Source organism: Mya arenaria, chromosome 4, assembly GCF_026914265.1.
Source record: "Mya arenaria isolate MELC-2E11 chromosome 4, ASM2691426v1".
NCBI lineage: Eukaryota > Metazoa > Mollusca > Bivalvia > Myida > Myidae > Mya > Mya arenaria.
Genome location: NC_069125.1, coordinates 6991994 through 7006495, shown reverse-complemented (window position 1 = coordinate 7006495; position 14502 = coordinate 6991994). Strand labels below are relative to the sequence as shown.

At 35.9% G+C, this 14502-nt stretch overlaps 1 protein-coding gene across 1 annotated transcript; it reads right to left on the bottom strand.

The window, feature by feature from the left end:
• Positions 1 to 1191: 1191 nt before the first annotated feature.
• On the bottom strand, positions 1192 to 14053 carry LOC128229777 (nuclear receptor ROR-beta-like). Its single transcript, XM_052941598.1, has 9 exons — positions 13997 to 14053; positions 9846 to 10041; positions 6485 to 6819; positions 5614 to 5755; positions 5153 to 5347; positions 4707 to 5008; positions 4193 to 4427; positions 3760 to 3987; positions 1192 to 2868 (listed from the first exon to the last, which is right to left on the bottom strand). The coding sequence occupies exons 1-9, from the start codon at positions 14051 to 14053 to the stop codon at positions 2612 to 2614; spliced, it is 1947 nt and encodes a 648-aa protein (XP_052797558.1). The 3' UTR covers positions 1192 to 2611.
• Between the last annotated feature and the right edge of the window lie 449 nt (positions 14054 to 14502).

Sequence of the window (14502 nt, the reverse complement as noted above, 5' to 3'; positions counted from 1 at the left end):
TTGTTATTGAATTGTTTTCTCAGCTAATATAATATGAAATCATTCTAGTGTTTCTGTGACAAAAGTTCCCCGTTGAATGTGTCATCGTCAAGATCCCCCATCTCCATTATGAATTGTTTGTTGAGTAGAAGCGGGAATTTAAATAACCACTACAATACAACACGACCACATAGGCCAAGGACCAAGTTCAAGCCCTCGAGTTTCAATACTGAATGAGTATAGCGTGAATAATGGGTGACATTTCCATACTTGAAAAGTACTTATATGAACTGACCTTTGCTCAAGTGACATGTTATTTATATACATGGCTAATCAGGGGAATATTTTATTGAAATGAATACTTAATTAAGTTACATGTATCTTATCGTTCGTTAATTACTAATACAATCGAAACTCGCTTTGTCGAACTCTTTTATCTCGATGTTCCTCTAATGTCGAACTTCTTTCGAATATATTGGATTCAATTGGACATGTTTTGTATTTTGATTGTGTCGAATGTTCGTTATCTCGAACTTTTCCCCCGAAGTCCCAACGACTTCGCCATACCGAGTTTTGACTGTTTTTTGTTTCGAACGCAATTTCAAGTAAGTCCCAATGACGCCCATTGTTCTGAGAGTATACGTTCCATCGCAGAGGATATTTGTCCTCCAAGCACTCCTTGCAGCAGACCCTACACCACCATTTACCTCCTTTTCATATGGCACTCTTTCACGCAACACTACTCCTTCAACCAACAATGCTGTACCCCGACGCTCGTTCGTTTTTCAAAGGAAAGATCAGTGTATTCCGTAGCACTGACCACACCAGTGTGCCATAGGCCCGCATTCACTTACTTCCGGAGTCCGAGTGAGGTTTTTATTTTGTAGAAAAAAGGCTATTACATGAGCAAATATGTATCTTAAATTCTGTATCTGTTAAAAATGATCTGTTCCACAATTAAGCATACATCTTTTGTCAAAAATAGTTATATAATATATAATTTGAAAATTTTTAAGAATTCAGTTGTCTGAGCCGGAGTCTCACACTCAGACCCAGGTCGTAAGTGAATTTGGCCCCAGTGTTATCTGCGACGTAGTCTTTGGCCGGGTCGTGCAAATCCTTCAAATAACAATTTCAGGCGACCAGAAAACGAAAAGTGTGTGACATAATTTCGAACTACATGTAGTAGGTCTAATAATTCCAAAAATAACGTATTTTTGTATTTTTATTCTAATATGCATTTACATATCAGTCAATTATGAAAAAAATACAAAATAACAGAAACGTGCATCAAGCACAGACTGAACATTTGGAACAGATTGTTCGCCAACATGTGTAATAACAAATCCCAATGCATAATTTGATAGTATATAATAAAAGATACATACAACAATAGATATTAAGTCTCCATGCCCTATATTCACATATATCATTAAAAGCTGATCTTTTTTGGAACTTAACACCGCTGCTGCATATAATGAAGGCTAAACTACATAAAGTTACCACAAATAAAACATTCTGCATAAAATTGTATAATTTAAGTTCCTACTTTGAGTATACACCATACTAAAACTATTAATTGAATTCGATAGATCATGTATAATGCATATTCCAGTAATGCTACAATGCCATAATTGAATGACCAAGGCAAAGGCAGTATTTCGCACTGGCACCGCATTTTCACTGAATATTTCCAAAAAAAACCTTTTAATTCCAAGCTCAAAATTATAATACCGAAAATGTGAAAATAATATTGAAAAATATGGTGTTTTCTTATAAATATGCACTTTGTACTGTATAATATTATACTGTATTATTATAAAGTGCATATTGATAAAAAAATATTTTTCAATATTATTTCACATTTTCGGTATAATTATTTTTAGTTTGGAATTATAAGATTTTTTTGATTTTTTTTAAAAAAAGTGATTGAGTTTGAAAATCCAGTGCCAGTGGTATTTCGTAATGCCACTTGTTTCACTCAGTGTATACAACACCAAATACATTAAATACGTTTAACAACTTTCAAAATCAAAACAAAACTCATGTCTACGAAAAATATTTACCATTAAGAATATATACATAAAATTTACAAAATTATGACCTCGCTTTCCATATTACTTTTCACCTAGGATTAGAATACAAAGGTTAAGAATTTGCTTTAATGATAAGCTTATACATGTACAGTCGAAACTCGCTATGTCGAACTCTGTTATCTCGATGTTCCTGTTAGGATGAACTTATTTCGACTATTTTGTGTTCAATAAGACATTTTTTTTCAGTTCGGTATATCAAATGCTCGTTATCTCGAAGTGTTTTCGAGGTCCAAACGACTATGGCATAGCGAGTCTTGACTAAGTATACCAGGTATTACAGAACAATCAATGTCAACCATTTTTCCAGAAGCCGGCTCACTGAATGGTAAATATGTGCTTAAATCGTTATTTTGTGGCAAAGATCAATGAAATATATGATACACTTACTATCTAACACAAAATACCAGAAGCGCCTTTCATTAAACCGGTGGTTTGAATAACCTGCTTCAAACAAAATGGGTGCAAAATTTGAATATAAGCTAACTCTTGTGCGCCAAATGTTTATCACAGTATTACTGAAATCAACCAATGAAAATTCACGATTCTCCGTCATATGACAACATTTCCCGCCACAGTGGGTAATCATGCATGACAAAGTCCCATTCCTTCAAGAATTTCTGATTGGCTTTAATGTTCAGGTATGTGACGTCACGCATGGCGAGCAGGTGATCGAATATTCGGAACATTCGGCGCCCAGGGTTGGTTTGGGTCTTGGATAGCTGATACTGAAGGCATTCCACAAACTTTTCCTGCAGTGCGGAGATCTTGCCGGCATCCACGAGTGGGCAACGGTCTGTAAAAAGAATAATTGTTTTATATTATAAATAACAAGTAATTCACCCATAGCAACAAAACGTGCTATTTAAATACCCCCACGTGGCATGCAAATAACATTTACCCTATTTATACGTATACTGTACCTACTTATTCAACAAAAACATACTTAGAAATCACGAACTTAATCATGACAATTAACGAAAGAGTAGCATGAATGAAAATAATGCCAGCTTAAGATAGTCTCATGTCAATAATATAATACAATGAAAGTCTTTCAGATTCGTCAATGCGTATATAAGTTTATTGTGTTACATTGCAGGCCGCGTCCCAGAAAAATAACTATTTCAGAAGTTCAACTATCCGGACAAAGTAAATAGTGCCACACACAATTATTGGAGATTAGCCTAGCTTGCAAAAAACTGCAAAATAATCCGCAAAGGGTTCAATTTTCAGGACAAACAATGACGGGTTATTAGAACGCTGTAAATTGATTATTTGATTCTAATCTGAGAAGCATGTTACTTTTAAATTTAGATAAATTGTCTATTTATAGCAAGATTAGAACTTTGCATTTCGTATGGAGTCAAAACATGTTCTTGTCGCTTTATTTGGAATTTTCTTTCAACTTATAGCACTGAATAACTATCTTATGTACAGTACAATAAGTGTGTGTTTAGGCTTTTTGAAGCATTTGTGTTTGACTGCCTGTAAGTAGCTCCACACACAAGTAGTTATGAATGATTTATAATTACATGCCCTACTTCAATATCATGCCTGTTTGAACAACAGATTATCAATCATAAAAGAATATTCCCGTTTTTAAGTGCTAAAAATTAGCAAATATTTAAACTACCCCAAGCTGGATTTGGAACAATTCAGGTCAAGCTATTATTAAAATATAACGCACCTGTATATGTCAGGATTATGAGACGTATTAGAGCAATTTCTTCCAGAGATAAGTTCAAGGTCTTTAGTTTGTCAGCAAGCTCAAACTGGGCATCTATGATGTCTTTTTCGAAGAACTTCATGCAGTCTTCTTTGTTCGCTTTGTGAGAACCGTCCCAGCTCGTGGTAACGCCGAGTTTGCTGTTAAAGAGCATGTAGTTTCCGACCATCCAGAACTCAAAGTGTGCCGCTGGAAAGGAAGAAAATAGCAATGTTAAACTCATTGAAATAATTACAAACCAAAGTAAAGAGCATATCACCAATATTTCTTATGTTTCTATAATAAAGCCTGATTTGTCATTTTTTGGAAGAGTTATAAAGGGTAGTAAAGCTCCTTTAAATACAAAATCATTTGCATATATTTTCTATATCTCACATACGTAAATCTAACTTACATTTCAATAATTTCGCGACATCTTTTGGGTTAATTGTCTTGAAGCCAGGCACGAGTTTGGCAAAATTGACATATTGGGCAATGGTGTCTTCCATAGAATTCCCTTTCTTGTTAAACATGGAAAGTCTGTCATCAAGGTCCAGGCCTGTCTCGGCAAAGATTTGTTGGAACTCCTCGGTTGATACCGTGCCATTAAGAAGGTCTCCGAACATCGCGTTTTTCTCATTGAATTCCATCTGAAACAAATAAAGACGTGTCAATGAAGTATGTAGAAATACTTTGCAAACATATTCGAATTAGCTTCATTTACATGATCATTATTATCTTCAGGTAGTTCAAACATTCAGTTGACATTTTCACTTTTTCCAAATGCTAGTATCCGTTTTAAGTGCTCCAATGAATCGTCTTGACTATCCCCAAACCTACAGTCGCGTAATGTAAGTAAAACGAAGATACCACAACTGCCTTTTGGGTATTGTCCTGTATATTCTAAGATGATTAATATGTTTACTCACATATATTTTCATCTGCTCCTGCTGCATGGCTGTTGTGTATTGCCTCTTCAAGGTTGGGTACACCGCCTCTTGGCATGACATTATGGCGTCAATCAAGAGTTCCAGTTCTTGGTTCTCTGTGTACGATGGTGATTCTTCTACGTAGATTGTTGGTGAAATAAGCGGGGAACCATTCGATGATGACGACATGGAGAGTGTATCGTCTCGTGAAACATATTCTGGGGAAATGGCGGATGTTTCGTCAAAATAGCTGGTATTGGTTGGTGATTCGGACATAGGAAATGCGGCTGAGTCGCTTAACTCTGAAAACATACAGTTGGTAGTTGAAAGACATATGCTGAAACAATAAAACAAAATAGTATTCTTTTAAACAATCCTCGCGATTCGTAAGGACGTTTGGTATTATATCGGTAAAGTATAAAGTAACACTAAATTTCAAATCTTACGAGAAATGTCCAACAGCCCATCAAATACGTCAAAAGTGAATCCACCACCTTCAAGGGACGACACTTCCTCGACAGTTGTGTCGTCAAGACGCTGACGCTTCAATTCAGTTTCCATGACGTCACTGGACTCGCGTGCCTTGGCTTCCATGATGGCTTGTGTCCGTATAGCAATTGAATATCGGCCTCTTCTCACGCCTGAAAATGGAGTTGTTTACAACATAAGCTATCAAAGTAAAGAATTAATGACGACATTTTCCTTTTTCATCTTGAAACTTTTTTCATCTTGAAAACATTGTATCCTATCGATATTAAATCAAGATTTCATATGTAGATAAAAATCAATGTATTTTATGTCTGGATCACTTGAAAATGGAAGGGAGTTTTCGGGTTTGACTTTGAATTGTTTAAAACAGAAAAAAATAATCGATGAAAATGGTGCAAAATCACAGTCAATATCTAACCTCCTTTGGACATGCCGAGGTGAAAACATTTTCGCAGTCTGCAGGCCGAACAGTTGCCGAGCTTTTTGTCGGTAATCACACAGTTGTCGTCCTTGAGACATTTGTAATCGTGCTGGTGAATTAAGGCCCGTCGGAAAAACGCCTGAAAAAAGTAAGGTTGTTGAACCAATTACAGTCTCATTATAATTATATTCTGGACATTTCTATCGAGTAATCAAATATTTACCCTTTCAGACTGATTCAATAACAATAATAGGACTATTCAACAGAATGTCACGATTGACGTATTGTATTTCAAGGGAAGAAGTTGTCATTCTACAATTACGTATATAGTCTGCATTTATCGGCAGCGGGTAACTGGTACATTAGAGTACGCGTTCTTTCAAATCATTAATTCATGTCTGAGGAAGCGGTTTTCATATCTGATTTTGGATCATATAACTAGAGTCCCAGCTTTTTCTATCTGTTATTGGACCATTTAGAGTGGACAATTTTACCATGACGTACAGAATGTACATTTAAGTATAATGTGCGACTTAATGTTGACAAATGTGTTAATTGCTAGCACAAAATGGATGAACCCCTCCGAAATCTATGATATTTTTTCTACTATCATCAGCGTCAAATTTCAATAACCATTATAATACACATTCATCCTGAATTCTTAGTGTTTAAGGTTCCAGATGACTTGTTTTGCCGACTGCTAAAACTTGTGAATCTTCGCTTTGCCCAAAATTTATTGCATGTAGTTTATCAAACCATTCAAGAAAAATAAAGTCGTCTGAAATTATATTTTTTTAGTTATTACAGTAATTACTAGCGGACGAATTGCAGTTTGTAACAATTTAGACTGCTTCAAAGTTATCTTTACCTTGCACGCCTCACATGTGATCACTCCGAAATGGTAACCAGTAGCCGTCCCTCCGCAAACTTTGCACGGCGGAAGTGGTATCGTCGTGTAAGGGGAGTTTCCGCCTCCGCCTCGCGTGCTCCGTTTCCGCTTCTTGCTCGTCGTCGTCATTTCAACCTCCTCTCCTATATTTGGAACATACTCTTCCATCGTTTGATCAAACATCTTTGCGTCCACTGCGCGTTTTTTCCGTAATTCTATTGCGTCTTGGGTTGATAACTTCCAGTCACGTGATAGCTGATCCCAGGTGAAATTGCTATGTCGGTTTTGCCAGTAAGGGTTGTTGACTTCTCTGTCTGAATATAAAGATTGGACGTAATTATCCGAGTACGAGTAACCATGCTTAGTATCCGACGTGACAACGCTGTCATACATGTAACCATCATACTCATTTTCCAACTTCACAATGCCCGTGAATAAACCTTCAAAGCTAACGCTTGGCGTATCTAAAGAGTCATTGTTTTTGCTTTCAGACACCTTCTGCATTTCAACACTGTTGTTAACCAAAGCTTCAGTGGTCATGTCTATTACTGACGGACGACTCACCAAGACAAAGAATGAGTAAACTTTATGATTATCATGGTACTATAATATCATATCTGGTTGTTTTCATCACAAGATGAGACACGAGGCCGTGTGGGTCACATGAACTTATACGATTAGGCCAAAGAAAGTAATGTTAGTTTCAGCTTAAATTCCATAACAAACTTGACGCCGTGAAGAACGGGCATTTGTTCATCAAACTTTGGCCGCGGCCAATCGTAAGAAAATCTGTCTAGAATATATAATAATTATATTATTTTGTTTTAAAATGAAGCACAGATTCAATCATTAACTATACTTCTATTAAGTCCGATTGAATGCCTTTATACGCTAGTTTAACTTAAATGGAACACACAAATAAGCAAGAATACACAATGAAATGAACAAAGAAAATGAGCTTACCAGAAGCACAGATTTAAAACATTCTTGGCCTTTTAGATACGAGTTATGCCATTTGATTTAAATATGCTAACTTTCTTTTCTTTATCAGCTCGCATTTCAAAATTGTGTGATTTTACGACAATATTCATGACCGAGTTAGAATGATATGATAATGTGGGAAGCGGAATTCAGTGCGTGTATATGGGCCACATATACTCTTACAGAAAGGTCAACCACATGCTACAGTCGGGTGTTTTGGTTTTAAAGTCACTGACCCAGGCAGATGTATTCGATGATAAAATTAATAGATATACAGTATGCGGTATCACTCAGATAACGCTGTATATCACCTGGAGATGATGATGTCGCTTTATTTCATTTTGTGATGGTTATGTCGCTATATTTCATGTTGTGATGGTTATGTCGCTATATTTCATTTTGTGATGGTTATGTCGCTATATTTCATTTTGTGATGATTATGTCCCTATATTTTATTTTGTGATGATTATGTCCCTATAATTCATTATGTGATAGTTATGTCGCTATATTTCATTTTGTGATGATGATGTCGCTACATTTCATTTTGTGATAGTTATGTCGCTATATTTCATTTTGTGATGATGATGTCGCTACATTTCATTTTGTGATGGTCATGTCGCTAGTTATCATTTTGTGATGGTTAAGTCGCTATATTTCATTTTGTGATGATAATGTCGCTAGTTATCATTTTGTGATGGTTAAGTCGCTATATTTCATTTTGTGATGATAATGTCGCTATTTATCATTTTGTGATGATTATATCGGTATATTTCATTTTGTGGTGATCATGTCGCTATTTATCATTTTATGATGGTTAAGTCGTTATATATCATTTTGTGATGATAATGTCCCTATTTATCATTTTGTGATGGTTATGTCGCTATATTTCATTTTGTGATGATAATGTCGCTAGTTATCATTTTGTGATGGTTAAGTCGCTATATTTCATTTTGTGATGATAATGTCCCTATTTATCATTTTGTGATGGTTAAGTCGCTATATTTCATTTTGTGATGATAATGTCGCTATTTATCATTTTATGATGGTTAAGTCGCTATATTTCATTTTGTGATGATAATGTCGCTAGTTATCATTTTATGATGGTTATGTCGCTATATTTCATTTTGTGATGATAATGTCCCTATTTATCATTTTGTGATGGTTATGTCGCTATATTTCATTTTATGATGGTTATGTCGCTATATCTTATTTTGTGATGATGATGTCGCTATATTAAATGTTATGATGGTTATGTCGCTACATCTCATTTTGTGATGGTTATGTCGCTATATTTCATTTTGTGATGGTTATATCGCTATATTTCATTTTGGGATGGTTATGTCGCTATATTTCATTTTGTGATGGTTATGTCGCTATGTTTCATTTTATGATTGTGATATCGCTATATTTAATTTTGTGATGGCTATGTCACTATGTTTCATCTTAAAATGGTTGTGTCGCTGTATTTCGTTCGGTGCTGAGTCGCTGTAAATCATATTGTGATGATGATGTCGTTTTATTTCATTTTGTGATGGTTATGTCGCTATTTATCATTTTGAAATGATTTTGACGCTATCGTGAGTTCGTTTTGTTGTGATGATGTCGCTATATTTCATGTTGATGGTGATATCGGTATATTCGATTTCGTGATGATGAAGTCGCTGTAAATCATATTGTGATGATGATGTCGCTTTATTTAATTTAGTAATGACCATGTCGGTACATCATCATCATCACCACCACCACCACCATCATTATCATTATTATCATCATCACCACCACCAACACCACCAATATCATCATCTTCATCAACACCACCATCATCATTATCATCATCACCACCAACACATAACATTAGCAGCAGCATCAGACATCCGCCAAAGTTCATCACCAACAACAACAATTGTGCAATTAGAACCACCACTTCAACAAACTCGCTTCATTTATCAAATCAACCTACACCGATTAAATTAAGTTACATAACCTTTATGCTGATATAAACAGACCACTTTGCCAGCCTGATAATGTGACCGGGTCACGATGATCACTAATGATATGTAGACTCCAGCGGTATTGCTTCAAAGTGGTGTTTATTCTATTAATTAAATCCTTTTATTACTATAATTATTACTATTATTGCAATCAATGCATGAATGCATGGCACCTAGCTTATTTCATTAAAGTTACAGGTGTTTTAATGCATTTTATCGTATTATTTGATATTATTAATTATGTTATCAAATCTATTTTATTTGTATTATTTTTTTTCTGAATTACGTAATTGTCGCATCTTATGTAAATAAAACAGGTTACTTATTATAAAGCAAAGTTATCAATACTTGTAAAAATAATATTTTACCTGTAAGTCGTGCTTTCAGTTCCAAAGTTTCCAAGTTAATTATTAGCAATATTTTCCCAATACAAACTGACCACCAAGCATTTTTCTCTACTCGCTCACCGTGAAATAAGTTGTATAGTAAATGAAAGAAGTTATAAAACAGGACATGGGGGGCCTCCGACGGGTTGTACTCAAAATAGCTCAAAGCTGGGACGCTCTATGATCAATGAAAAGCAAACCTCGTGATTTGACTGTCTGCTTCTCGTTCAGACAAGAAATGTACTTTGTTATGGTTAAGTAACGCCGCACATGCAATAATGTAAACGTATTGCATTATATAGATGTTTGTAGAAAATAATTTTCTTCCGCCAGCCAACTCGCTATACTGTAGTATGCAGAAAAACAGTACTGTATTCGCTTTGAATTAATGCAAATCAGTTAGTGGCACAAAATGACACAAAAAAATGAGTCTTATACACTACAATTGGGTAAACTAAATGGATACAATTGTTTATTATAATATTTTCGAAATAGTGAGCGGACAAAAACTGAAGTATTGCACTTTCATAAAACAAGGAATGTCATTGAAAAGATTCAGTAAACTTATCGAAAGTTCGGCTATTAATAGCTACATTGTGTTCTACCTTTCATAGTGTATTGCGAAATGTTTGTTTTGACGACGTTAAATTTCCTATACAGTCTAGTGGAATGACCGATTTGCACGCGAAATGTACTTCTGTACAAATAATGTGTTTTATCAGAAAAAAATGGTTAAATGTAATCACTATATATTCGATAATGTTACGCGTTCCTGCCGATGACAACAACAAATACGGAGAAGATGTAGATCAAGTAGATCCAGCCAAGTGAAGCAAGTTATTTTTAATCACTTGTAAACCATTCAGCTTCAAACCCTACAATGATGGAAATGCACCAATGGTCAGATATGGTATAAACATGTTTTGATTTACTGCCATGTGATTATAACAAGCAGAAGACAAAACATGTTACACGTAGTAGTAAAACTGCAGAATAATTGGTTTACACATTGTGGGAACCCAGACTATATGATTTCGATTACACTACAAAATAAATAACCTGGTCACCGAAGATGATACATTTTATGTGAACACACTCTCTGGCAATGAACATGGCATCATAATTCGAGGTAAGTTTCAACAAAGTGTTGAGTTCTTATCGGTAACAAGTTCGAGACTCGTAATCACAACATATCCTGTATTGGAAAATGTACAATATAAATCTTTACATGTTCACACGCCCTGTTCAATTCAACATAGAATTGTCGAGGCTGAATTGAAAAAAACGACATAAAGATTATTTTTTGCATGTAATAGTTTTTAACACATGTTTAGCCATAGACAAAGAAATTAAAATCATTAGATCAGAAAAGGACCACAATTTGAGTTAAATCTGAGTTCCAGTGGAACTATTACTAAATGAAAAACCGAATAATGGTAATTGATGACTGGAAATTGCAGTCACATAGTAATTTGGCCATATTGCTACGGAGTCAAACCATAATTCCGCCACTGGTGTGTAAGCACATTTATACTCGCACTCGGGCCTTGCCTCGGAGCATTGTGGCTAGACGGAAGGTAACCCTGGTTAGAGCTACCCTGGTTATTTAGCTGCAGCAGTGCATAGCACTGTCACACGGGACCCCAATTTAACCTTCTTCCCGGAAGATGATTAGTATTTTAAGTGGTGCGTCATAGAATCGAACCTGCGACCCCTTGACCCCTTGATTGACTGTCATGTGTGTTACCACTAGAGCATGGATCCGTCACTGGGCGCGGGCAGACTCTTTTTAAACTCTGAAACAATAACATTGAACTAAGGCGGTCTTTTCATCAGATATCTTATAAAATTATGTAATCAGATTCCTTCGATCTTATTTCGTTCGTCACGACAATAGTTTATTGTGTTCACAATAGGCAGGTTTTGAATGGAAATTGACGTATTCAAATATTAATATACATTTGGTACGGCCTTATATCACTATTCCATGAGCACGCAGTCCGCATCTGTGTCCAATTTGAACGTGTTTGTACATGATTTTTACTTTCAAACCCCATTTTATGATTGCTTTATCAGACAATTGTATCTGTAGATATGAAAAAAAAATTTTGAATTTGTTAGTGAAAATAAATGATGAAAAGATCTGGTTAAATGTCGCCTTGTGGTGTGTTTTTTTTTATAACTCTAACGGACAGTGTCTGAATTGGTTTCTGAATGATGTTGTCAACATTTTCCATTTTGTGTCATACAATTCAGGAACATAACTTATATGTGCAACTACGTTTTGTATCCATGAATTCAAATGCTTGTGTATAAATCAATAGTATTGTTCAATACTTGTCACGTGAAATTATTTTCCTCTTATATTGATCGATCATCATCGTGTACCGTGTCGCTGAGAAAGAAGTTTAACATTTCGCAATACACTATGTATTCTAGGACCGAGGTTCGCAACGGGGAAAATCTATTGATAGTAAACGACATAGCTTTTGATCTCACGCACGTTTTGCGGGAGGTCTCCATAACTATATTTGTATATGACGAACAGCTTTAATGAAATAACAACACCATTAGGATTCTTTTTTTATTTTCTCGGTTTATCTATTCAAACATTGATTTTTAGTCGAGTACGAGTTAAATTGACAACAAACACGTGATATTTGGCCTTGAAGTATTATTGGGTCAAGATGTATTTTTACTAGGTCATCTTTGAAATGAATGGTAAAGTACCACTCTCACACCCACCCCCTGTTATAATGACCGCCTCCCAGGTCTTTATGTTGTTGTTGTAGCAGGTGTTAAGAGGTAGGAGCAATAGCAGCAGTAGAAGAATAGTAGTAGTAGAAGTCGTAGTAGTAGTAGAAAAAGTATATAGTAGTGGTAGTAGTCGTAGAAGTAGTAGTAGTAGTAGTAGTAGTAGAAGCAATAGCAGTAGTTGTTGATGTGTCTGCTGTTGTTGTTGTTGTTGTTGTTGTTGTTGTTGTTGTTGTAGTCTTAACAGTAGCAGCAGCTGTGCATCTAGCAGTAAAATATAATTTTTATGTTGCGGTAATGGTTGAAGTAGTACAAGTACAAGTTCCGTGACGTCACGTCTGGACCGTCATCACAATCCTTCTGTGAGATCATGCAGTCAGTATAATATCATCCTTAATCATGTTTTTAAATAAACACTTTATCATTTGACCCATGATGTGCATGAATACGGACTCTGTCAGGTATTTGTCCTTAACCCATATGCACTTACATCTTGAGTCTGTGTCTGAAACCGTCACACTTATGAAGGCAAAAGAGATTAAAGAAGATTTTCAGATAGGAGGAAAGATTTGCTGTCAATGCATGGGGTGCCGGGGTATTTCGCGGGAGATTTATCAGCAGTCCCCCCCCCCCCCCCCCCCCGGTAGAGTGCGGATTTTACCCGGGCTTTGCTGGACCGAAAGTCCCCACTATTCCCCGGGCCTGGGGGTGGGGGTGGTTACAATTGACTGGTGCATTATACATAGTATGTTCTTCAATAAAGCACAGTCTGAACTCAATATTGAGGCTGTTTGTAAGCATATAGCCGTAACTCGCACTCACACTCGGACTCAAAATGTTAGGTCCCTGGCATGAATGAAGTGCGCTAAATTTCCAGATCATGATTTTCCCGAAATGAATTTCAGTCCTTTTCTTTTTTTACTTTGTTTTTCTTCAATGTCTTCTTGTTCAATATTAGCGCCAGAAAATATTTAGATACACTTAGAGGGGAACGTTTGAAATCGGCGTATTGGGGAAAAGAATGACGGCGTTTATCATTGCTTTAATAACGCGAGCTTGTCGAGTTGAAATAAGTATTATTGGGCCGATTGTTCGCAACAACGGACCGATTGTTCAGAATTTTGTTTAAGTAAACAAAGTTGTTAAGGTAATCTTTGTTAACTTTCAATTTCGGGAGGTTGTGGTTTCTATGGTGCATACCAATTGATAATTCTTTAGACAAAGGACACGCCACCTTATTTAATAACTTAATAAAAATGGTCTTTTAAAACAACGTCTACGCTGAAAATTCCCGGAAACTTAAGCCTCATATTGAGGGACTAGTTTTTACTGATTAGTCCCAGTGTACATGTCACGAATCAGTGTGACGAGGCACTCACGGGATCACTTAAGTTGAGAGGGGCACATCTTTGTCGCGCTACATTGGACGTGTACATCGTCGCACAGGACCAAAAATCATAAGGCTAAAATGGTGTTAAGTATATGCATGGTGCTTTGAGGTCTTACCCCACCCCTATTTTTGCACCCTCCCCCTCTCCGGCAAACTTAAATCCGTTAGTGGTACTCGGAGCTGTATGCATATATATACATAACAAACTTGTTCATATCGAGATCGATGATGACGTTGTGTTGTCTTGAAAATCGAATACATAATATAAGTATACATGAATGGGTATTTATATGAAACAAATATAAGTGATAAATGAAAATCGTATAATGTAGAGGCACTTTCAGCGCGTTTCACCCACAGGAATTTGACTCAGTGTTTGGTCTAAAATGATATATTAAGTCATTATATGACCAAAAACTGACAAAAACCAACAATTTCGGACAAAGACCTGGTCACTTATACTATCAAGACCAAACACTGAGTCAAATTCCTGTG

Coding starts and splice junctions, on each gene's coding strand:
- LOC128229777 (XM_052941598.1), bottom strand. CDS start 14,053: ATGTACACGTCCAATGTAGCGCGACAAAGATGTGCCCCTCTCAACTTA. Junction 5,348..5,613: donor CCTCGGCATGTCCAAAGGAG/GTTAGATATTGA, acceptor CTCCATTTTCAG/GCGTGAGAAGAGGCCGATAT. Junction 5,009..5,152: donor TGGGCTGTTGGACATTTCTC/GTAAGATTTGAA, acceptor GTATGTTTTCAG/AGTTAAGCGACTCAGCCGCA.